This window comes from Sciurus vulgaris (genome assembly GCF_902686455.1).
Source record: "Sciurus vulgaris genome assembly, chromosome: 1".
NCBI lineage: Eukaryota > Metazoa > Chordata > Mammalia > Rodentia > Sciuridae > Sciurus > Sciurus vulgaris.
In genome coordinates, this window is record NC_136461.1 from 35,349,167 (window position 1) to 35,374,747 (window position 25,581).

The window sequence follows — 25,581 nt, forward strand, 5'->3', positions numbered from 1 at the left end:
TAATAGCATATTGTTTAATCTCCAGATGTTGGAATAGTTTCTGTGTTTTACTCTTTCATTTATTTCTAACTTCAATCCATTATGATCTGATAGAATACATGGTAGTGTCTCTATCTTCTTGTATTTGCTAACATTAGCTTTGTGGCATAATATATGGTCTATTTTAGAGAAAGATCCATGTGCTGCTGAGAAGAAAGTGTATTCGCTCTTGGTTGGATGGTATATTCTATAAATGTCCGTTAAGTCTAAATTATTGATTGTGTTATTGAGATCTATGGTTTCTTTGTTCAATTTTTGTCTGGAAGATCTGTCCAGTGGTGAGAGAGGCGTGTTAAAATCACCTAGTATTATTGTGTTATGGTCTATTTGGTTTCTGAAATTGAGAAGGATTTGTTTGACATACATGGATGAGCCACTGTTTGGGGCATAGATGTTTATGATTGTTATATCTTGCTGATTTATGCTTCCCTTAAGCAGTATGAAATGACCTTCTTTATCCCTTCTGACTAACTTTGGCTTGAAGTCCACATTATCTGAAATGAGGATGGATACTCCAGCTTTTTTGCTGAGTCCATGTGCATGGTATGTTTTTCCCCATCCTTTCACCTTTAGTCTATGGGTATCTTTTTCTATGAGGTGAGTCTCTTGCAGACAACATATTGTTGGATCTTTCTTTTTAATCCAATCTGCCAGTCTATGTCTTTTGATTGATGAATTCAGGCCATTAACATTCAGGGTTATTATAGAGATATGATTTGGTTTCCCGGTCATTTGGTTCATTTTTTAAATTTTATTTATTTATTTGTTTGACATAACTTGTTTCCTCCTTTATTTGACAATTCCTTTAGGATAATTCCTCCCTTTGTTGATTTGCTTCTTTGTTTTTCATCTCTTCCTCATGGAATATTTTGCTGAGAATGTTCTGTAATGCTGGCTTTCTTTTTGTAAATTCTTTTAGCTTTTGTTTATCATGGAAGGATTTTATTTCATCGTCAAATTTGAAGGTAAGTTTTGCTGGGTATAAGATTCTTGGTTGGCATCCATTTTCTTTCAGGGCTTGAAAAATGTTGTTCCAGGTCCTTCTAGCTTTTAGGGTCTGGATTGAAAAATCTGCTGATATGCGTATTGGTTTCCCCCTGAATGTAATTTGGTTCTTTTCTCTCACAGCCTTTAAAATTCTGTCTTTATTTTGTATGTTCGGTATTTTCATTATAATGTGCCTTGGTGTGGGTCTGTTGTAAATTTGTGTATTTGGAGTCCTATAAGCCTCTTGAACTTGATTTTCCATTTCATTCTTCAGATTTGGGAAATTTTCTGATATTATTTCATTGAATAGGTTGTTCATTCCTTTGGCTTGTTTCTCTAGGCCTTCCTCAATCCCAATAATTCTTAAATTTGGCCTTTTCATGATATCCCATAGTTCTTGTAGATTCTGTTCATGATTTCTTACCATCTTCTCTGTTTGTTCAACTTTGTTTTCAAGGTTAAATATTTTGTCTTCAATGTTTGAGGTTCTGTCTTCCAGGTGTTCTATCCTATTGGATATGCTTTCTATGGAGTTCTTAATTTGGTTTATTGTTTCCTTCATGTCAAGGATTTCTGTTTGGTTTTTTTTCAATATCTCTAACTCTTTATTGAAATGATCTTTTGCTTCCTGTATTTGCTCTTTTAACTGTCGATTGGTGCGATCAATCAATGCTTGCATTTGCTCTTTCATCTCATCATTCAGTGCGTGCATTTGCTCTTTCATCTCATTGTTTGCTTCTCTGATCATTTTAATTATGTACATTCTGAACTCCTTTTCTGTCATTTCTTCTGCCATGCTGTCACTGGGTTTTATTGATGTAACATCTAGATTTGTTTGCAGCATTTTCTTTCCTTGTTTTCTCATATTGTTCAGATATCAGAGGACCGCTGAGATATTGCAGATTTCCTCTATTGACTTACAATGTCCCTGAAGATTTCTATATATATCCCCCCTTAGCCTTCAGTAGGCTGAAGTCTTGGAGGAAGTTGATAATGCGGTGCTCCACAAGGAAGCTGCCTCTGTAGGAGTGGTGGCCTTCAGGTGGGGTATAATCCCTGCTAGTGGGCAGAGGTGCCTCCACTTGTTGACCAATGGTCATCCAAAGGGGACCTAGGCTGTGGGCTGAGGCAAGGCCTGTTTGGGCCTGAGTCTCTGGTTTTACCGTCCTTGTGGGGAAACCTCACCCAGCAGGGAAGACTTACCCGGTGGGGAGGTCTCGCTGGTCAGTTCCCTCCTAGAGGTTCCCCTCAATTTACAGCTACCGCCTGGGCTGGGCTGCCTTCCTCTGCAAAGTTCCCAGGGGCCCAGCCCTACCTCCTGGGCCTGGGAGCCTCACCCTTTGCAGATGACTCTCCTTAGGCTGCCCTTCCTCAGAGAATCTGCCCGCAGGCCTGGAACCTTCGCTCCGCCCTAAGCCTGTCTCTGTGCGACTCTTCCACCAAGAAGCCTCCTAAATCCTGGGACCCTGCTCTGCACCTAATCGCCTGGCTATGCGGCCCCTCCTCTGAGCGGCCACCTGGGGCCCTGTACAATCGCTCTGAATCCCAGAGACCCGCCACAGGCCTCTTCCTCCAGACAGCCGCCCAGTATTCCGGTGGGGTCACTAGGAGTCCAAGAAACTCACTGCGTGCCTCCACCTCCACCAACCACCCGTAGCCCTGGGCAATCAATCACTCCGAGTCGAAGTGACCCTCCCCGTTCCTCCTCCTTCTCCAGATAACCCCCGGGGTGTTCAGGAGCGGTTGCTCTGAGTGGCTCTGAGTCCACGTGACCCACAGCACGGGTCCTCTGGGCAACCGCCCGGAGCTCTGGTGCGTCCACTCAAGACCAAGCGTCCCACCACGCTTCTCCTCCAGGCAGCCCCCCTGTGTTCAGGAGCTGTCTCTTTAAGTCCAAACAACTCACCACTCGCCTTCTCCTCTGAGCAGCCGCCTGGAGCGCTAATGCAGTCACTGCGAGTCCAAAGGACCCGCCGCGCTCCTCCTCCTCCTCCTCCTACTCCTCTGGGCAGGCCCCGGGGTTCAGAAGTGGTCTGAGTCCAAACAGCTCACCACGCAGCCCCTTCTCTGGCAACCGCCTGTAGCTCTGGTGTAGTCACCCCGGATCCAAGCGGCCCTGCTCCTCTTCCTCCTCCTCGTCCTCAGGGCAGGCCCCGGTGTTCAGAAGCGTCGTTCCGAGTCCAAACAGCTCGCTGCGCAGCTTCTCCTCTGGCAACCTCCTGTAGCTCTGGTGCAGTCACTCCAAATCCAAGTGGCCACGCTCCTCCTCTTCCTCCTCATGGCAGGCCCCGGTGTCCTGAGTCCACACAGCTCTCCTCGCCACTCTTCCCCTGGGCAGCCGCCGGAGCCCCAGTGGTTGCTCCGAGTCCCAGCGCTGTGCCGAGCGGCCTCCTTTACGGCGCTCCCAGCTGTCCGAGTTCACTGCTCCAGCGGGGGGAGGGGCGTCTCGCCGGCAGTTCTACTTCACAAAGTTTCCTGCGTTCCGGGACCACCGTCCCATCCGGGATGCCTCCCCAGGGGGTGAGAGTCACCGGCTGCTTTGAGTTGGTCCCAAGCGTCTCAATATCTCCTCTTTTGAATCCTGAGTCCTGGAGCAACATGAAATGCAGCCACCCTCTAGGCCGCCATCTTGAAACCCCCCAGTATGACCATTTTGACAATGTTGATCCTGCCTATTCAAGAACATGAGAGCTCTTTCCATCTTCTAAGGTCTTCTTCAGTTTCTTTCTTTAGTGTTCTGTAGTTTTCATTGTAGAGGTCTTTCCCCTCTTTTGTTAGATTGATTCCCAAGTTTTTTTTTTTTTTTCTCTGAAGCTATCATGAATGGGATAGTTTTCCTGATTTCTCTTTCAGAGGATTCATCACTGATTCATAGGAATGCAATAGATTTGTGGGTATTAATTTTAAATCCTGCTACTTTGCTGAATTTTTTTATTAGTTCTAGAAGTTTTCTGGTGGAGTTTTTTGGGTCTTCTAAATATAGAATCATATCATCAGCAAATAGGGATAGTTTGAATTCTTTTCCTATTCATTTCCTTTTAATTTCTTTCATCTGTCTAATTGCTCTGGCTAGAGTTTCAAGGACTGTGTTGAATAGAAGTGCTGAAAGAGGGCATCCTTGTCATGTTTCAGTTTTTAGAGGGATTGAATTCTGGCCATTTAGAATGATGCTGGCCTTGGGTTTAACATATATAGCTTTTACAATGTTGAGGTGTGTTCCTACTATCCCTAGTTTTTCTAGTGTTTTGAGCATGAATGGATGCTGTATTTTATCCAGTGCTTTTTCTGCTTCTATTGAGACAATCATGTGATTCTTGTCTTTTAAGTCTATTGATGTGATGTATTATGTTTATTAATTTCTGTGTGTTGAACCAACCTTGCATCCCTGGGATGAACCCCCCTTGATCATGGTGCACTATATTTTTGTATGTTTTGTATGTGATTTGCCAGTATTTTTTTTTAACAATGTTTGTGTCTGTATGCACAGGGATATTGGTCTGAAGTTTTCTTTCCTTGATGTGTCTTTGGTTTTGGAATCACGGTGATACTAACTTCATAGAACGAGTTTGGAAGGGTCCATGGAACCTCTTTTATAGAGAGCTGGACAAGTGTTACAGGGAGTATATAGTAAGAGACAATGAAATTCTTAGAATTCATAATAGAGAAGCTAGGTGCTTGTTCCAACATGTGTTTGAATAAGTTGAATCAATACTTTAAAGTTTGGTAAGTGTAGAGTAACTGATATCAATAAAACCAGTGACCTGCCATTTGCCTATTGTTTCTTGTTTTTGTAGCCTAGTCTGGAAAGTTTTAGAAGTTTTTATAACTGTTCTCTGAATCCTGGTCAGAAGGAGAGGGATGTTATATTTGTGTTCCTGTTTGTCATCTTCCAGAGTGGCTCCTGTAAGAGCAGATTCTGTTCCCCATTCTAGGTTTAAAATCCCTAAACATTCCTTTGGCATATTTTCTCAAGTATATTTTATGGGCACAAAAATTTAGAGACTGCAACTAGTTCTTGTCCTTTAAGAACCTCATTTTCACTTAATTAATTTAGCATAATTTTGAAATAACTGGGCAATATAAAATAAATGAAGATCAGTAATTTTGGAGGCTCTCACTTCTTATGCTTTTCCTTGTAGCTGCTTTCAGATGGTAGGACTGTAAAATGGATTTTCTAGACATGTGATATCTTAACATTATGTAAAACATATACTCTTCCAGCCAGACATGGTGTTGTATGCCTGTAATCCCAGCTACTTTGGAGACTGAGGCATGAGGATCACAAGTTTGAGGCCAGCCTTAGCAACTTAGCAAGATCTTTCTCAAAATAAAAAATAAAGAGGGCTGGGATGTAGCTCTGTGTTAGAGCACATCTGGATTCTGTCACAAGTACTGTAAAATAAATAAACGTAAATGTAAGCATAAATATAAATATATGTGTAGTTCCTCCAGTGTCTCCAAATTGATAAGTGAAGTATAGCTTAGAAACAAAGAGCTTGGACCTAAAAATCAGGCTGACCTGGGTTTGAGTCTTGGTACTACTACTATTTATTAGATATTTTTTGGTAAAACAAGTGCTACTTTTTGCCTCCATCTGCTTTTTCATTTACTCAAATTTATCCACCCATCCACCGTATTATATTTATGCAATTCTAATTGTGTACAGACATTACTCTAGATATTAGAGATACAGTAGTAGTGAGTAAAGCTGACAAAGTCCTGTACTCATGGAGTTTCCATTCTACTCAAAAGAGTCAAAAACAAAAACATACATGGTAGGTCATGTGGTAATGAGTCTTAGGAGGAAAAATAAAGTCATTACAAGATACAGGGTGTATGTTAATGTGAAGTAAACATTTCATTTTTAATTTGGATTGTACAGAGACTGCTTTTCTCCTTAAGGGGACATTTTTGAGCATAGGACAGAGTCCGGAGTGTGTGTGTGTGTGTGGTGGTGGTGATTAGATCACCACAAGGAAGGGAGCTATTAAATTCCAGTGTGAGGAATGAGAACATTGTCCATGCCTGCCATACTGATAAGGGCATTGTTGGGATGAGTTATGAAATTTCTTTTGGCCTGTCATTTCATTTATTTTAAACTTATCTTCCTGAAATTAAATCATTCTCATTTTTAGAAAGGTATTTATATTTAAACATCTGGGTTTTTAAAAAATGCATTAAAAATCTAGTGCAGAGTATCACACCTCAAGAAATTGATAACCTTGTTCTAAGTGTACATATCTGGGAAAAAAGAATTTGAAGTTCTAAAGTTGTTTATATTTGTTTGCCCAAGCCAGAGGAATATTGTATTTTCTTTTTTCAACATTGAAATGGCTCTGAATGGCTTCCTTTGTGCAGTTCTGTGGAGGGGACCTCTTTTTGGCAATACCTTTCATATAGGATTATTTGTTTTGTTTGTGAATTTCAGCACTAATACCTAAGCCCTGCCAGTGGGAGTTCCCTGTGAATATTGTTTGTATTATTGGTTACCTAGAAAGTCAAGTCTTTCTAATATCATTTTCTTTTTTTTTTTTTTAATAATTAAAAAAATTTTTTTAGTTGTTGATGGGCCTTTATTTATTTACATGTAGTGCTGAGAATTGACCCCAGTGCCTCACACATGCTAGGCAAGCACTCTACCACTGAGCCACAACCTCAGTCCCCCTAATACCATTTTCATATTAAGGTAGTTGACCTCAGATTTCATAAAATGTCTTTCATTATTCCTTAGAGGATATCTGCTGTCAGTGGAGGTAAGGAGTGAATTTAGGAGTGAAGGAGGTAACTGTCACACCTATCGTGTGTGTGTGTGTGTGTGTGTGTGTGTGTGTGTGTGTGTGTGTGTCTGTCTGTCTGTCTGTCTTGCTGGCATTTATTCTTAGAGCCCTGAAGAGTTCCTGGAGTTCAAGGATGTAAGGTGTGAAACTTTGCCTCTCTGAAACTGACACATTGTCATGTACTTCCCCACTGTGATATAAATCGATGCCTGGATCAGTGCTTCTGGGATAATATGCTAAAAAGAGATATCACCTGATACATAAGTGTAATAAACCTGTGAGGTATTGATGATGTTTGATGTGGGGCATTAATTTTTCTGTGGGGCTTGGAAAAGTGGGTAATTTTTGGTAACTTTAAGCACTGTGAAGGCAGAGTTGGTAACTTTGTTTTCCATTTAAGAACCTGTATTTTCAGAAATTGGTCTTTTGTAGAAAATCTCACATACGTTCTCTACCTACCTGGTGGGAAGGCAGGTATTGGCAGAAGTTGGCAGGGGTGTTGCAGTAATTACCACTAATTTCTTTACAGAAATTATTTTGTTGTTAGAAAATGGACAGAGTTGTTACTGAGCTATAAGTACATGGACATAGAACCTGAAAATCCTTGAGAGCTCAATTTTTGTTATTGTTTATGTTGAAAGATCTCATTGTTAAGTTCATAATCCTACATTTATATTTCTAGACCTCACAACTGTCAATTTACTGTAATCTTGGATATTGCAGCGACATCTCAGCTTCCTTCAGCATTTATGAAACTGTAGTCATTGTCTTTCTCAAAAAACAGCTTTTCTCTTATTTTCTAGCTTACTAAATAGTACCACTTCCTCAAGATGGAAAATTTAGTGGTTCTTGTTGGATTTCTCTTCCTTATGCTCATAAGTCTTGTCTTTTATCCCTCTAAAGTCTCTCTTCCTTTCTTTTTCTTTTTTAAAATTCATGCATTATATATGTAATAAATGTATATATGTAATTCGTTATTACATTTTGTACATGCATAGTGTCTCATATCTAGAAAGTAGGCATTAAAACACTATTTCAAACAAATAACTACAGTCTTCTCTCTTCAGTTCATTCTGTTCTCTATATTAACGATCGTTTCACTGAATCTTAAGTAGCAGTCTGCTTCTCGACTAAAGAGTTTTGGAAATTCTGACTCAGTCCACTGGAATGTTCTGGAAATTGTCCAGTAGTCCAAGTGATGCCACTAGAAGCCTGTGTGTATTCTTTGACATGTCAGTGGTTTTAAATACCTGCTGTAGTCCTTTCCCTGGATCTCTGAGTACTTTTTGGTTAAGACATAGATTCTGACTTTTGTTTGATTGCAGAACTTTCAGACAGGATCAGCATAAGACAGCATCTCTGTAGATGACAGAGATTTAAATACTGTGGTTAATTTATTACTGATTTTCAATGGTGAAAGTTCAGACAAATGTTCATAATAAAAATAATGCAGCTAATAAGGGAATTAAGTTGTTTCTGTGGCATGCTAAATAAGAATAGTAAAGCCAATCCAAAAAGTTTTAACAAAATGTTTCTAAGAGAAGTTCTTTTCAAACAAGATACTGAATGCTATATCTGACTAGAAAACATAAACATAATTTTTACAGAGAAAAAATTCTGGTTGTATAATATATAGTAATCTTGTGATACCATCTGCATACCAAGTAAACACTGAGAATATATTGGGACTATCAAGTAAAGAGATACTGTAAGTCTGGAGTAAATCCTAGGTATCTGTATTTTTATAAAATTTCATTGACCTAGAAGATAGTAGATGCAAATTTTAAAAGTAAGGTCACTAACAAATAAACATTTTACATAACTGAAATTAATACTGAAGACAATAAACTGTTGTTTCCTAAAATCTGGCAGAGCACTATCACTCCTGTGACTATATGGTAATATATAAGATTTTTTCCAGCTAGTAGATTCACCAGAGACTGCCCATACTGGTGTGGTGAAGGTAGTAAGCAGCCATGTTGGGAAAGCCCAGGTGAATAAGAACTTCTAGTAGCTTCTAGGAACTGATAGCGAGAAGTTAGCACCCTCTGTCCTATAGCAACAAGGAAATAATTTCCCCCAACTACCTGAATGGGCTTAGGAGTGTGTTCTTCCTGAGTTGGGGATTTAGCTCAGTGGTTGAGCACTTGGCTGGCATGTAGGTCCTGGGTTCCATCCTCAGTACTGCCCCCCACCCCACTCCATACCTACAAAAAAAGAATTCTTCCTGAATCAAGTCTCCTAATGGAAAACAGCCCATGTTACACCTTGATTGCAGCCTCCTGATACCCTTAGCAGAGAACCAGCTAAACTGTGCTTGAATTTCTGACAGAGAAACTGTGAAATAATAAATATGTGTTGATTTAAGTGGCCAAGTTTGTGCTCATGTGTTATGCAAAAGAAAACTATAAATCATGCAAACCTACTTTTTTTCCATTTCCTTGCTTTTAACTTACTTACATTTTATTGCAGTGTCATTTTTGTAATATCTTATATGTGAAAATTATTTTGACTAAAATATTTTTAATCCTTTTAAAAAATTGAAAGAGCCAAAGTTAGATTTCAGACCCCCTCTTCTGTCAAATTGTAAATGATGTCTATCTTTAATTTTATTAAAATACCTGCCATACAATTTTCTAAAATTGTTATACCATTTTATATTCCCACCAGCAATGTTGAGATTTCTAGTTGACCGACACTTGTTATTGCTAGATTTCTACATTTGAGCCATTTGAGTAGGTATATACTGATATCTCATTGAGGTTTTAACCTGAAGTTTGCAGATGAATGATGATGTTTTTCATGCCTTTATTGGTCATTGTAAATCTTATTCTGTGAAATAAGTGTACATATCTTTTGCCCATTTTGAAAAAATTAAATTTTTAAAATGATTATTGAGTTGTAAGAGTTACATGTGTAATTCCACATACTATACACTTTTCTATAACAGAGAGAGACTATTTGCTCCTTGTTTATGGCTTACTTTATCCTTTTTGGAATACTGTGTTTCAAAGAGCAGAAAGTCTTAATTATTATATTGTTTAGTTTGTGAGTTTTCATGGTTAGTACCTACTCATGTTTTGTCCAAGAAATCTTAGCCTATCCCAAGATCATGAAGATTTTTGCCAATGTGTTCATCTAGAAGTTCATTATTTTACCTTTTAAATGTGTGGGTCTTAATCCCTTTTGAATTAAGTCTTAAAGCTTTAAAAATTGTGTCGATATATATAACAAAAATTTTAGTATAAATATTTAAAGGTATAAATTTCCCTCTCAGCATTCTTTTAGCTGTGTTCTATAATGTTTGGTATATGTATCTTCATTATAGTTTAATCCAAAGTATTTTGCAGTTTCCTTTGTCATTTCATATTTGACCAAGATTATTTAGAAGTGTATGATTTACTTTCCAAATACTGGGGTATTTTATGGTAATTGATTTTTTTTGGTTAGGCAACATAATTTATAGGATTTTAATCTTTTGAAATTTCTTGAGACTTCTTTTATGGCCTAATATGTTGTTTTTCTTGATGAATTATTAATGTCTGTTTGATTCGCTTCCCTGATCTCTAACCCGTACCTCCTCAGCTTTGCAGATCTACTGTGCTCTGTTTAAATTCTAGTTCTCTGTGTCATTGTAAGAAATTTGTTCCCAAGCAGTTTGGAGCAGCTCACATTTTGAGTTTGCTTTCTGTCTGGATTTGTATTTTTGTATTACCTGTTTCCCAGAGCCTGAAAACTGTTGCCTTATGGATTTTGTCTAGTCTAGAATTTGGTGGTTTGTTGTGGAATGGCTAGTTCTGTTCAGTAATGTTATAGTTACACATGGAAATTTTCTAGTCTTTTAGGGCAGTACCTAAAACTGAAAGGTTTTTCTTTGGTTCTCTCAAGTCAAAATCTATATTTTTTACATCAAGTCTAAAGCTAATGAAATTCTCATTCATTTTTACTTCCTTGTTTTCATCATCAGGTAACTCAGTAATATATATATTATAATTTGATGTCTAATATGATTTTGTTCCTATTATAATCTATAGAACTGAGTAATATTTTACTTTAAAAAATGTTAGGCATGATTTTTGTCTCTAACTTTTAATACCAGTTAAGTTACTGATTTTATTTAAGTCTTTATTCTATCCAGTGACCATTTGTTTTACCATTTTTTAAATCATCTTCATTTTAACATCAAATTTCAAAATCATTTACATTAAACCTAACTTCCCCATTTTTTTATGATTGTTTTAAATCATGGGGGGGGGTATCTTTGTATTTGACTAAATTCTTGATAGTATTCTTTTGAAAAATAATCACACCAGCATTCTGTATTGGTGTTTACTTGTCTGTTTTGAAGATCATGGTTTATTTTATTTTAAAAATTATATATATATATATTTTTTTCTTTTTAGTTGTTGATGGACCTTTATTTTATTCATTTATTTATATGTGGTGCTGAGAATCAAACCCAGTGCCTCACACATGCTAGGCAAGTGCTCTACCACTAAGCCCACACCCAGCCCAAGACCAAGGTTTATTTTCTGTTAATTCACTCTTTCTTCCAGTGCCAATAATTTTAGGTGTGCCCTTTTGTAAACTGTAGGTAAAATCTATTCACTTTTGTTGTTAGCAAGTGTTTTTTTTTTTTCCAAATTTAAGATGAACAACTTGTTTGTAAATTTTCTTTTTTCTTTGCCAAGCTCTACTTCCTTATTTTTCCCTCTGTAGTGAGCACAAATTGTTTTCATGTTCAGTGATCTATAGGATTTTAAAATAAGATGCAGTTGTATTCAGAGAGTACCAAAAATATAAATTAAAGTGAAAAAAAGGAAAATTGTCATACTTTAAAAATTATTTTTCTTTTTAAATATTCAAAATTACTAAACTTTAAGTTCAGCTAAATTAAATAATTTCTAGTTACTTCTGATATACCTTTTATAAAAGTAAATTATGACTCTAGCATTGTTTAAACATTTGCCAGTATAAAATGTTGGCTTCTTACCTTACATATGTCTGAACAAATATTTACTAGTAATATAATTCCTTAATTCTGTAAAATGTTCCTCAACTGCTGTGTGTAATTGTTATGCATACTGACCTAAATTATGAGTACCTTCAGAACCATGAATGTAAACAGAAGAAAATCAGGTAAGTGGATGTTTGACTCTAGTAGGAGTCATTAATTTTCTTAGGCAATAAATCTGTTATATTCATGTTATCTAAGAAAGATTTGACAGGTTGTCTTTTCACTTCAAAGACCCTGAGTTTCCCAAATATTTCATACTCTCAAGCAGAGTTTTCTCTGAAATTCACAGTTTTATAACCCCTCAAATTAAATTCCAACAGAGTTGCCTTTTTTTTTTTTTTTTTAAGGATGTAGGAATGAAAAGGATATAGGAATGAATGATATAGGTGTTTTCCTGGAATCTGAAGAGTAAATTACAAGAATGGGTTCCATTTTGTTAGTGCAGAATGCTATATCTCAGGCAGAGGCATCCCCATTTCTTTAATGAATTTACTTTTAGTGTTTGTGTTATTTCACAGAATCTCTAAATTGAGTGATTCATGGCAGAGGCCTTTCTTACCTGGCTTTAAGTTTGCAATCAGTAAGTAGTTGTATACATGAATAAGAAAAGGTAGACATTTCAATTGCAATACTACTAAGTGTTGAGCCCTGTCTTGAGTATTAAAGAACTCGAAAGAATTGGAGAATACTAGGTAGAAACTTAGAGCCCTACCATAATTGCAAACCTCAACTGTGGATGGGATAACCTAAGACTGGGGCTTTTGTGACTGACCTTGATATCACTGTGAGGCTCTCCAAAGTGCAGTACTGAGAGGTGCGATATATCTGAGAGAGTTTGGTTATCTTTAGGTCTCATGGAGAACAGAAGCTGTGAGAGATGAGGAAATGGACTAATATGTGGGGAGGAAATGTGAGTGCCTATAGATACTAGGTGTGGTGAATTTGCTTGGGTGATTAAACTAGAATAGTGAAACTGGTGCATTGGTGAACGCCTATAATTACAGCCACTTGGAAGTTTAAGGTAGGAATATCACAAGTTGGAGGCCAGTCTCTGCAACTTAGTGAGACCCTGTCTCAAAATAAAATTTAAGAAAGGGCTGGGGATATAGTTCAGTGGTAGAGCACTTGCCTAGCATGCACAAGGCCCTGGGTTCAATTTTTGAGTACTGTAAAAAAACAAACACCAAAAGGAACAGTGACTTTCAAATATTTTAAACTCTCACTTTTAATAACAAATAGATTTTGAATTGTGACCCATGATGCATGTTTGCATATATATATATTTTACATTATTTCAGCAATAGTTGTGAGAAACACACGTTTCACGGAACATTGCTTAACCTTACTATGTATGAAGCTCTTATATTTTCTTTTCTATTTCTATGTTCCCTTTTTTAAAAAGTTGATCTTGGTTTCATGATTTACCAAAGAGCTGTGACCTGCAGTTGAAAAAGCATGGTTGTAATATGAATTAATCCTTTGAATTTTACTCTAGAAAACAGTTTAACAATCTCTGCCATCTCGATGAATGAGAAGAGCCCATGGGCATTAACTGGGTCCTCTGCATCAGGGTCAAGACTGTTGCTTATCTTTTAGCTGCTGGTCTCTAACTCACAGTTTACTTTGATCCCTTGACTTTCTCCAGGCTAGGCTTTTTTTCCTCAGATGATTTCCTATGTGTTTAGACAGATGCCCTTTAGATTAGGAGACAGCTCCCAAACATGAAGACCTGTAGTAACAGCTTAACACTTTTATGGTGCTTTCTCTGCGATAGGTACTTCACTACACCCTTAATTATCTTCATTTCACAGGTGGAGAATCCAAAGCATACACAAGTTAAGTATCTTACTTCAATAAAGTTCTACTACAGCTTACCTTAAAGTCTTATACAAAGTCTGCAATATAAATGCTTTCATTAATGGTTACTGAATGAAATTAAACTAGTTTCTGGGCTTATTTTCTTAACTTTCCTTTTGACTTTTCTCATCACAAGGTTTTTTAAGTGATTAGAGAGTAATAGAAATTGAATAATAAATGGTGTCAAGCTTTCAAGGAGTATGAGTTACTTAAATTGGTCAGAATCAGAATTTGAATAAGACCATACTTTGAGCCCTAATGTAAAAGCCCTGTCATCCTCCACTAGGCCTGGGAATGATCAGTGTTGCAGAAATGCCCACTTATTCTTAGTTCATTATTTTACCAATTTGGGATCTGTAATACGCTATCTTCCAGTCCCCAGCTCACTACAACAGCTGCTGTAGCCTGGCCCACGTCTCCTGGGTTAACAGTACTTCTGACACAGTGTGAGTTTTCAAGTTGGTATGCACAGTTTCTGCCAGGGTCTTTACTGCTGCCAAGTCTGAGTTGGAGGTTGCAACTGATTTGTCGGGGAGAGAATTTGGTGCTTGTCACTGACGCAGGAACAAGGTGCTTTCTGGAGCTCTGATTTGCTGTACACTGAGTGTGAATGATGTCAAGCAGATCAGAGGACAGCTGATTCATTTGGGATCTGAAATTGACTCTGTCTCACTACTGCCTCCTGGGCTCTTAGGTCTTGTCTTGTTGCAGCAGCACCAGCGGGGTGGGGGGGATTCTGAATATCATGGTTTTGGAGAAAAGTTCTTTAATTTTCACTGTAAGTTTAGGGAGCCTTTGTAAATTTCTTTTGGCTGATGTATCCTTTGTGTGAGAGAACTTCCTGCCAAGAAGGGCAGAGCTTGAATAGCCAGGAGAATGATGAAACGGAGAAGGGAGAGACTGGGCGCACCGTGCCTGCGGATTCAGTAAGGAGGCTGGGGTCTCTGACTGGAAGCTGGAAAATGTCAGGAAAAGAACTAATGCCAACTAACACACTTCATTTGCTTGGATGAAGACTGCCTTGGAGATGCCTGTCGGGAAGAGGGCTGAGCTGGCTTCAGTAATTCAAGGTCAAAGCAGTGGTCCCTGTCCAGGGCTTGTGTAGTTTCCAGTTCTGGAAACTTGAATTGGATGTAATTTTAGGAGTTCCTAGGTACTAGGGGAACTGGGATAACAATGAAAATAGTTTGTTCCTTATCTTGAAAGCAAATGCTAGTTTAAAGTTAGTGTCAGAGCTGCAAATACAAGCCCCAGGAATGTGAGAAACAGATGGAAATAAAAAGTACCTCCTCTGACGAGAGAGAGTGTTGCATTTCTGCCCCTGGCCTGTCAGCTTAGACCCTCAGACCTGCCTTTTTAGAGCCAAGCTGGGGATCCTTTAGGGTGTGCCTTGAATTTTATTTCTCTATAGGTTAATATAAAAACACACTTTATTAGGTGAGGATTTCAAGGCTAAGGAATGAGGGAAGCCTCCACTGCAGGGTGGCATTTCCAAGAGCTTCTGAGGCTTATTTAATGAAGTGCTGAGGGAATTGATGAGTAAGTTAGAGAACCAGTGGAAGAAGAGTCCTGCAGTCCATTTCACCTCAAACTGCCTTTGCTTAACTCACAGGGTGGAGAGAGTGCACTTAAGATTTTCTTCCTGGGTGTTAGTGCTTATCCCTAGACATTATGACTTAGTCAGATTTCTTCAGATTTCCTTTGGGCTGATACCTTTTAGTGTCTGTTGATGTTCATTGATTGAATTACTAATTCTACCAGACCCTGAAAAACAGCACTTGTTTGAAGAATATAATCAGGACATTTTAATCCCATGTCAAGACTACCAATGTAAATTGCCCTAAAAAAAACTTCATTTGAAGATGAGTTGTTAGCGAAGTCAAAATTTTAAATGTAGTTTGTAGTTTAAGAAAATGTAAGTGGTCAACAGTCATGCTTTTTGAATATTGGTGCAGTGGTATTGGGAATCCATGTATCTGTCTTAATGAATAAATTTGGAAAATAATACCTGAGGAGCTAATAAGCAGTTTATAAATTACTTTTCCATTTTCAAACACAGCTTCTTAGATTCAAGCCCCATCATATAATCAGTTTTCAGAGTGGTAATTAGGATTAAAAAGGAAATGAAATTTGGTTGTCATAAACTTTTGTAATCACAATAATATATTCATCAAAATAGTTAAATTTCATTTTATGTGATAAGATTTAAGGCTCTCAAACTTTATAAAAGCGAGATTGTTCAGGCTAACAAATATTAAATGGCCTATTGTATGTTTAATTAGCTCTAAATTACTTATACATAAAGGAATATATGTTGGGTTTGTGGAAATTTTGGCATGACTGTAATTTTAAATAGTTGTCTACCTTCCCCTTTCCTATTTTATCATACCCCCCTTTGGCTTACTTACCTAAGAAGTAAGCCAAAGTCATTTCAAGGTTTAATGAGAAGGAAGGCAAAGATTTCCTCTGAATATATGTAATTAGACATGAGCAGAAGATAACCATATCCATATTCTAAATAGTCAGCAGTAATAACACAGGAAAGTAATGTTATTTTGAAACAGGTCAGGTGCTTTCATGATACTTAAGTAATTTTTTACCTTTTAATTAAAATATTATAATTAAATATTATTATATATACACACACACATTCATGTCAGTATGGTAGCAAATTAAATACTGTGAATCTTATTTATTTTTCATCATCTGAGTCATATCTACCGTTGACAACAAATTAGAAATCTGTATCACCTGTTTTCAACCTACTCTTGGTATTTAATAATCTTCAGTAGGACTGAACAAATTAGGATGGCTAGATTGTTTTCAGGGAGAAAAGGAACGCAGAAATTTAAATTTAAAATTAAAATAAAGCAAATTTAAGCAGAAGCAAAATTTATTATGCAGAATTAAATGACATAATTTAATATACTCATTAGGAAAAGTTAGCTAAATAATTGGTGTCATCGTAGATATAATCAATAATTTATAAATTTTTTAGAATGTTTTACTTTTGTGGATATACACATTTCTTTAGGAAGTTTTAGTCATTGAGCATGAACTATTACCTGTTTTTTACTAGTTGATGAGTTGCAAATTTATACAGTGTTTAGTTTGTCCCAAAGTCAATTCTAAATATTTTGAATAGCTAAAGCTTAAACTTTCAGCTGTAATTTTATGGATTACGTTTTAGTCCATCATTCTTTGCCAACACTGATACTGAAGTAGAATATTTAAGAATGATTTTTGACCACTTACTTTTCTTGATTCCTAAACTAACTATTTTTAATATGTTCTTTTTGGTTGATAAATTATCACTGACCCTGTTTTTCCTACCGTGGTCCTTCTCAGAATCTCTACTCTTTGCCGAGGAGCCGATGTAAACCATCACATGTTCCCACCCTCATCAACTCCAGCTTTCTCCCTTGTTAAAATCCCGTTTAGTGCTGATTGTGTTTTGGCTACTTCTCCTCTTGCCTTTTTCCTGAGCCCACAAGCCCACAGCAGTCCTGGCAGTCCCTGTTCCAGCTGCCCACTGCAGTGGAGGTAAGGAAACCTGCTGTGATGTGAATGTGGGTCTTGGTGATTGCTTCTGACCTTGTAGATAAAATCCATACTTTACTCCTTAATAATGGGAAGAAACTGAGTAAGAGTTAAGTCCTTCCAGAGGAGAATAAAGGGAATTCACAGTTATCTCCTATATTCAGATTTTCAGGAAAAAAAAAATAGATTAGTACATTAACACTAAGATAGTTTATGTGCCCATCCTGACTACTGGGCTATCAGTAAACTGTGACCACCCCAGAGCAGGACAGAGTGCTAGAGATCTTCACATCCAAACTCCACATTTTATGCAACAGGAAAATTCAAGTCCAAAACGGGTTAAATCATTTAAGTTGATTAAATAGCCTCCTTCTATTTCTTTCTGCCTTCCTTTTTAATATTCAACATTATTTGAAGGCATACTATGTTCTGGACACAGCCTTAGGCATGGAAGACAAAATAGTGACCACAAAGTGATAAAGTCCCTATTCTCAGGAAACTTAGGTTCTAGGGAAGACAGACAAGTTAATGAGTAGATAAGTGACTTAATCAATGGCCAGAAAGTGCAGTAAGACATGGGGAGTAGGAAATGTGAGGGCCAGGCAGAAGCTGACATTTTCTATAATGGTCAGGGAGGTCCTTACTGGTTAGTTAGTTGAAATACGAGAAAAGATCTGAAGGAAGTCATGAAGCCAGAATAGAAGGATCTGAAGGAAAAGTATTCAGGCTGATGCAACAACAGTAAGTGTCAAAGGCCTGATTTAGGAGCTTGCTTTGTGTGTAGTGTGTGCAGCAGAGAGTTCCATGAACCAGGCATAGAAGAAATTAGGTGGTGTGTGATGGGAAATCAAGTCTGAGGTATAGTGGGAAGGCAGATTAATAAGAACTTTAAGTGCTATTATATTTATTTTTATACTGAGTGAGGTAAGTAGCCATTGGATAATTAAAAGTCAAAGAATATCCTATCAGAAGTTAGAAGGCAGATTAAGAGGCAAATGGTTGTTTGAGCCTATGATGGTGCAGGTGTAAGGAATGATTAGATTTGGGACATGTTTTGAAGGTAAAATTGATAGGATTTACCTGCAGGGTTTGTGAAAAAAGGGAAGTTAAGGATGACTAAAAATTTTGGACTGAACAGCTAAAAATTTGGAGTTATCATAAACTAAGCTTGGATAATAGTGATAGCTAATTATAAATTCAAGGTCTAGGTTACAGGTATATAGTTAGAAATTGAGAGGATATATGTGATCTAATTCATTAGATTTATGGGTTCATACAGCAAATGACATTTAATGGAAATGTCCAAGGATTGAGTCCTGGGGTAATTTGACTTCTTGAGGTTAGGGAAATAATGATGAACCAGAAAAGGAGAAACCAGAAAGGAGTAACTGTTCAAGAAGAACCAAGAAAAGGTATCTTGGAAGCCAATTGAAGGTTCCAATCACACAAGGAAGGTGTGATTGATCAATAGGTATTGGTAAAGCTTTTTGTTAGAAAAAAAAAAGTAACCTAAAAAACTAAAAAGTGGAAGCAAAATGCATTATTCAACTTTGGATTACAGAATTTGATGTAGGAGCTCAAATTCTGAAGACAACTTGGGATAGTGTTAGACTGACATAGAACAGTGTCAGGGGCTAACTCCTCCCTGAAGGCACCCTTTCTGGAGGAACTGATCTTCTTGGTATGAGTCTGAGAAAGATAGTGAGTTGATTAGCACCTACGACCTAAGGTGTGCCCACTCTTTGCACATGGCTTGAAATAGTAGTATCTCTTGATGTCTGTGGTCCTAGAACATACAACCTAGGGCAATGTTTTGCAGTATTGGGATAAAAACTTTTTAAATTTCATGGTTTTCCCCTCCCCTTAGACTTGTTCACACGTTTGATTGGTGCTAAGTATTTCATTTCATTCTTCTTTTATATTTGTTCCATGCAAAATACCAGTTCAGTGATATGACAAGGTGACTTTAACTTGTTTGCGGAATATTTTTACATTCCTTTAAATAATCTTGAGATTCTGGGATTCAGTTATTTGGAAATAGTTTGGAAACCAAACTATTTCCAAATAGTTTTGAGGACTACTTTTAGGTTTTGTTTGGGGGATCAGAGCACCATTTGTGACTGATTTTTCCTTTCTACCAAAGCAATACTTTCTGAGTTCTCCACCTGATGCCTGTGTATTGTTTTTTTCCCCCTTGAGCTGATGGGAACATAAACTATCTGGTACTGTGTGAGCTTTGGAGAGTGTACCATCTGCTCTTTTTCTTGGACAATTTTCTTTTTCACATGTGCTGATTGGTACTTGACTAAAAACTCAAAGAGGAACTTCCTGCAGAGTTTTTTTTTGTATAACTCTCTGCTCTCTGATACTCTGTCTCACAAATTCTAGCCACCTTAGCCTCCCCACATTCTCAATTCTGTTCCCTAACTCAGGGAAGACTGCTGGGCTCTTTTTGCTAACCATTCTCGTGTTGGCAGGTTCTCCCTACAGTTACCTGGGGCGCAGTCTTAGGGCTTACTTTGTGTGTTCCCCTTCTGTCTAATACCTATAGTTTCACATATTTTATATGATTAGGGGTTTTGCAGGGGAGGTATTTTAAGGATTTTTTTTTTTTTTTTAAATATAGGCTCTCACTACAGTGCACAGCTGACCTCAAACTCCCTGGATCAGGTGATCCATCCTTGTGCCTCAGCCTCCTGAATAGCTGGAATTATAGGAGTACACCTCCATGCACAGCTGATATATATATTTTTAATTTTAAAGGCACAAGGTAAATCTTATCTCTGCTTCCCCTTCTTGGCAGGGAGAAGTTCAATAAGGTCATGTTTCTATTATCAGAGATTATTGGTTGACTGATTGACATGTTAGATAAAACTTGTAGAAATAGAATAAGTTCTTTTTATTTTATCTTGCCTATGGAAGAAAATTGAGAAGTGAAACAAACTGAAGATTAAGTAACATTTGCTGAGCATTTATTGTACTAAACTTTTTTCTAGAAGATTTATATGCATTGTTGATTTGTTTAATCCTTAAAAATACTCTCATTAGGTTAACAACACAAGTTCATTTTATTTATGAGGTAGGTAATCCAAATAAATCAGTTTTATAGGTACAGAGAGGTTAAGGAAGTTATTCATAAACAGTGGAATTTGTCATTCAGTCTCAAAGCTTCTTATATCAATATGTCTGTGGTCTTAACCCCTTTATTATGTTTCTGATAAAACATATGGAGTTGAGTAGTATTTATTTAATAAGTTAACAAAAACCAAGCACTTAATAACTCCTAGTCACAGTTTTAAGAACTTTAAATTTGTAGGTGATGGCAGTTCTCACACACTGATTCCATGAGGGTAGATTTTATTATTACTGTTAATTTCATACATGGGGCATCTGGGGTACAGAGAGATTAAATAAATTGCTTAAGATAATATAGTTGGTAAATGGCAGAACCAAGGTTAAAACCCTGGCAATCTGACTTTAAAGACTGTTCTTAACTATAGTGTTCTGCGTCTCTAAGATACTTCCCATATGCAGTATAATATGTTCTGAACCAAAATAATTTTTGCAGCCCCAGGTCTTCATTTATCCCAAGGTGACATATTTATAACATTCTTTAATAAACCCCCCTATACTCTGGGATGAGAATTGGTATTCTCATAGTCCATGGTCACTTCCAGGCCATTGTTTTTATTGCCTGCTTTAAAAAACATGTTTTCCTCTATGCTTATATCATTTCATTTTGTTACCTTTTAGCCCTGCTCCTTGGTATTCCCCACCAATCAGTGTGTTCTCTGTATTCACATTTCCAATCTAGGACAGAAACAGTGCTTAGCGCACACAGTGATAGATTTCTACTCTATACAATCCTTTACCCATGAGCATGTGCCTATTGAACTTTATTGTTATTAAGCAAACGAGCAAGTAAAGTGGAAAGAAGAGGAAAATGGTTCCAGCAAATAATGTGAATAAGAAGTAAAAGTTGAGAGCTACTGGCAGTGGCTTTGACCTCTGTATTGAATTAAATAACCTCCAGCCTGTAGTCAATTTGTAGATCTTCTAAGACTGTGATTCCGTCTTATTGCTTGGCACTCAAGCATGGGTAGTATTGCATTTTTTGGAATGATTCTGTTTTGAAAGATTGTTGGAGTCTGTGGTGTTAACTGGTATCCCTGAAGAAAGAGAGGACTTGGCTGTGTTTCTGGCTATTGTCCCAGCTGTAGGTCTGCTGGGGATAGAATTTTGATGGTAGCACCTTCCTGGAACATAGAGTTAGTTTTGATTTGCGTAGACTTCATCATCCTAAAGTAGGAGAGTTTGTAGCAAGAAATCCTTAGGAGAGTGATCTGTGTATTGGAAGGATTCTAGCTTTAACCTGTTTTCCTACTGCATAGTAATACCTTCCATATAATGCCTAACAACAAGCTATTCAGCCCTTGCTTGAATTTCTTTGGCAACAGGGAGGTCACTGTTGAAACTGGGAGCCATTGGTGCCAGTTAGCCCTCTGGCCCCTCCTGTGTCTCATGTGTGAGGCTTTTTGCAAACTTGTATGGCAAAAGGACAGGTGTTCCTTTGGGCCGCCTCCAAAATGAAGCAGCCTTTGAACCCTCTTTGGGGTAGCGTCAAGATTATTTCCTACTAAACAGAAACCCTGTTTTCATTTTACCAACACCTGCTTTTCTTGTCTTTCTTCTTTTAAACAACTGCTTTTCAAAATAATTCCAGAAGAGGAACATCTGCAGAACTTGTTCTTATCCTGACCCTACCATATACCAGGAATAGACAAATAGCTTCCCTTTTTTCTACCTCAGTATTCTACATCATTAAAACGGGGATAATAACACTACAAGGATTACAGTAAGCATTAAACAAGTTAATACATGTTACATTTAGACTAATACCTGCCGTCCTCATCACTTCATTTTGTTTCCATTAAGTTTCTCATGTTCTGACTTTCCAGTGGATAGATTTAAGCATCCCTTACCATGTGTCCTTACCATGAAAGCCTTTTTCCTGACTGAGTAAAGGCCATGGCGATTAGGTACCTATTACCTTATATGGAGCTTACTAATTTTTGCCTCTGAAGATACCCTTTGGACTTGCCAAGACAGAGGCAGAAATGAGAAACACTCTGAATTACATTCTTTTAAAAGGACCATTATGTGGTAGTGGAAGTCATCTGAATAGTTTTCAGGTGTTCATTTTTTCTTCTGTGTCAGGGAAGGGGTAACTTCAAAGTATCTTCAGGAGAAATGATTCCCTTATTAGGGAAGGGTACACTGTCTTTTGGTTTTTGTCTTTTTAATGGAAAAGTGAAGTAATGAAGAATGCTAGCTGTGATTTAACCTCAGGAAACCTTGTATGGGGAGAGTTTTTCAAAGACCCTGTCTTCACCAGACTCTGAATAAACATATAACTGTAAACATCACTTTTCTATTCAGCAAGATACCAAATGCTTGCTCCTGGCTTAAAAGCATGACGATGATGCTTTCTATAATATTTCTGTTTCTGAAAGTAGGAAAATTTTGTTATACTGAATATAATGTTGTATAGGGGGAAAAAATCTCAAGAGCATTCCAGAGAAGAGAGGGAGAGGTATTATAGTCCCAGTGTCTACATTATCAGGTCAATATTATCTATATCCCCCCCAAAAAAAGAATATATATATATATATATATATAATCTTATATATATATATATATATAATCTTATATATATATATATATATATATATATAATCTACATCCCCTCCTTCTCTCTTTTTTTTCTTTTTTGATTATTTTAAAGCAGATCCCAGACTTCATGTTATTTTATGTATAAACATTTCAGTTTGTATCACTAAAGATAAGGAATCTTTAGGAGAATAACCATGGTATGTTAGCACACCTAAATTAATAATTTATCAATATTGTCAAATATCTAGTTAGTGTTCAAATGCTTTATATATTTTTTTTTGGGGGGGGGATAAGTAGTACTCCTGTCTCCCCCTAACCCCCTTTGTGGTGCTGGTAATCAAACCCAGGGCCTGCACATGGTGGGCAAGTATTCTGCATCTAAGCTACAACCCCCAGCCCGTGCTGGGGTAACAGGCCTAAACCTAAACTGTCATGGACAGTATATCTGGTGACTTTATGTCTTCTTTAATCAAGGGTTTTCCTGCTTTCTCTCTCTCTTTTTTTTTTTTTTTCCTACTTATAACTTAATTTACTGTAGAAACTGAATTGCTTATTAATGGAGTTTTACCATGTTCTGAATTTCTCTCATTGTATCCCTGAAGGGTTAACTATTCTTATGACCCTATATTTTCTATAAACTGGGAGTTTGATCTGATTGTGATGGGGAGAGTTACTCAATAATTTGGTAATATACATCTGTCAGGAGACAGGTCATGCAAGATTTTTTCCTTCATTTTGATAGTACTGGCCCCCTGATAATTATCACCTAGATCTTAGGAGTTATTAGAAGTTTTCAGAAGATGATATTCCCATTCCCATTCTATTAACTACAATGTTATACAAAAGGAATTCTCCCCTCATTATTTACTTGTCTACCCTGAGGTGCAGTGGCGTACCCTTGAGTCAACTCAGATTTTTTGTTTGTTTGTTCATTTTGTTACTGGGGATTAAACCTAGGGGAACTCTACCACTGAGCTATATTTCTAGTCCTTTTTATTTTTTGTTTTGAGATAGGGCCTTGCTAAGTTGCAGAGGCTGACCTCAAACTTAAGATCCTCCTGCCTCAGCCTCCCAAGTTGATGGGATTACAGGTGTGTGCCACCCTGCCTTGCTTATCTAAACTCTTTACTGAGCCTTCAGCCTAGAGCCTAAGTGTCACCCATTCCTTTATCAGTGATTCACACCTGCTACCTTCTGCTTTGTAGTGAAGGTGATTTGTCCAGAGCACTGTAGCCAAAGGAATGTGTTATAATGTCCATAATGCTTGTTGTTTAAGTAACTAACCAAATGTTCAGCTAAGGAAAACTTTGTAAAAAGAGGAAGTGTGTTTAGTAATCATCTTGGGGCAGGTTGCTATAGACTGGGGCACAGAGCTTGTCTTTCATGTCCCTGGATGATACAGAAGAAGGATCTGATACCAGTACTGATTACCTCATTTTATAGATAGGGTGGGTTCATGGAGAGAGAATCAACTGTTAAGGAACTAGTACACAAAGAGTAGAGTCAGACAAGTAATCTTTATGACAGACCCTTGGCATAGAAGAACTAATTTTTAATGACTTTAGTTATTTGATAATGCATATACAGTCAGGCACAGAATGACTTTTCCATCAGTGATGGATCACATATATTATGGTAGTCCCATAATATTACAATGAAACTGAAAAATTCCCATTGTTTAGTGATAAAGCTATTATGACATTGTAGCACAATATAAGGTATAAACAAATGTACTTGCACTACCAAACATAAAAGTATATAGCACAGTTATGTATAGTCGGTTATGCTTGATGATGACAATTAATGACTATATTACTGATTTATGTATTTGAGTATACTTTTAATGGTTATTTCAGAATGTACTTATATAAAAAAGTTAAATATAAAGCAGTATGCTGTGTTAACTGACAGCAACCTCATATCTCAAGTTTACTCATATGTGAGAAAATAATTGCACCATTTTCTCTTGATTTAATTTCATGTTGTTTTATTCATCATGGCCCTAGGAACAATAGGCTATAACACATGTATATGCATGATATCCTTGGTATGTGAACTATACAGTCTAGGTTTATATAAGTATACTTGATGTGTATACAATGACAAAATCATCTAACAATGTGTTTCTCAGAATATACCCCTGCAGAAGACATGTTTGGGTAACCCTAAGATGGCGGCTGCAGCAACAAGAGGTGACGCATAGTGTTAAAACGGCGTGATCTAATTTTGCCTGATTAGTTAATGGCTCCTTTGTGCTAGTGGTCAACAGATATTCTTCTTTCTTTCTTGATTGGTACCGAGGGGCATGCCTCAATTGTGCTAATCCTAAGCTGATTGGCTGCCTTAGGTATATAAGACACACCTATAGGAAGCACCATGGATAACCGGATAAGCAGCTAGTAGAGAGGGATAACTGGATAACCGGATAAGCACGGATAAGCAACGGTTAAGCAACACCTCTGAATGATGGCAGAACGCAGGTTGCAGATTGCAGAATGGAGAAGTAAAGCCACACCTCTAGATAGCAGAGTGAAGGACGCAGGATGCAGGATGCACCTTTAAGAAGAAGCAGCAGAACTAAGAAGATATAGATCTCTGAAAGTGTAGTCTGTCTCTCTTAAGCAAAGTCTCTCTCTCTTATGCAAAGCCTCTCTCTCTCTCTCCTTCCTCTCAAAGCCTTTCTTCCTCTAT

The 25,581-nt window shown here is 37.3% G+C and overlaps 1 protein-coding gene across 9 annotated transcripts in view; it reads left to right on the plus strand.

The window, feature by feature from the left end:
* Positions 1–25,581, plus strand: part of MAST2 (microtubule associated serine/threonine kinase 2) — a 265,812-nt gene that overhangs the window by 127,281 nt on the left and 112,950 nt on the right. The window contains exons 1-2 of one of the 9 annotated variants that reach the window (XM_079115705.1): positions 13,871–14,603; positions 17,026–17,220. The exons of 5 other annotated variants lie outside the window; for them this stretch is intronic. In XM_079115705.1, the coding sequence (XP_078971831.1) occupies positions 14,554–14,603; positions 17,026–17,220 (245 nt within the window). In that variant the 5' untranslated portion in view covers positions 13,871–14,553. Of the gene's footprint in view, positions 1–13,870; positions 14,748–17,025; positions 17,221–25,581 lie in introns of those variants that run through there. 3 more of the 9 variants (XM_079115707.1, XM_079115706.1, XM_079115709.1) reach the window with 3 other exon arrangements.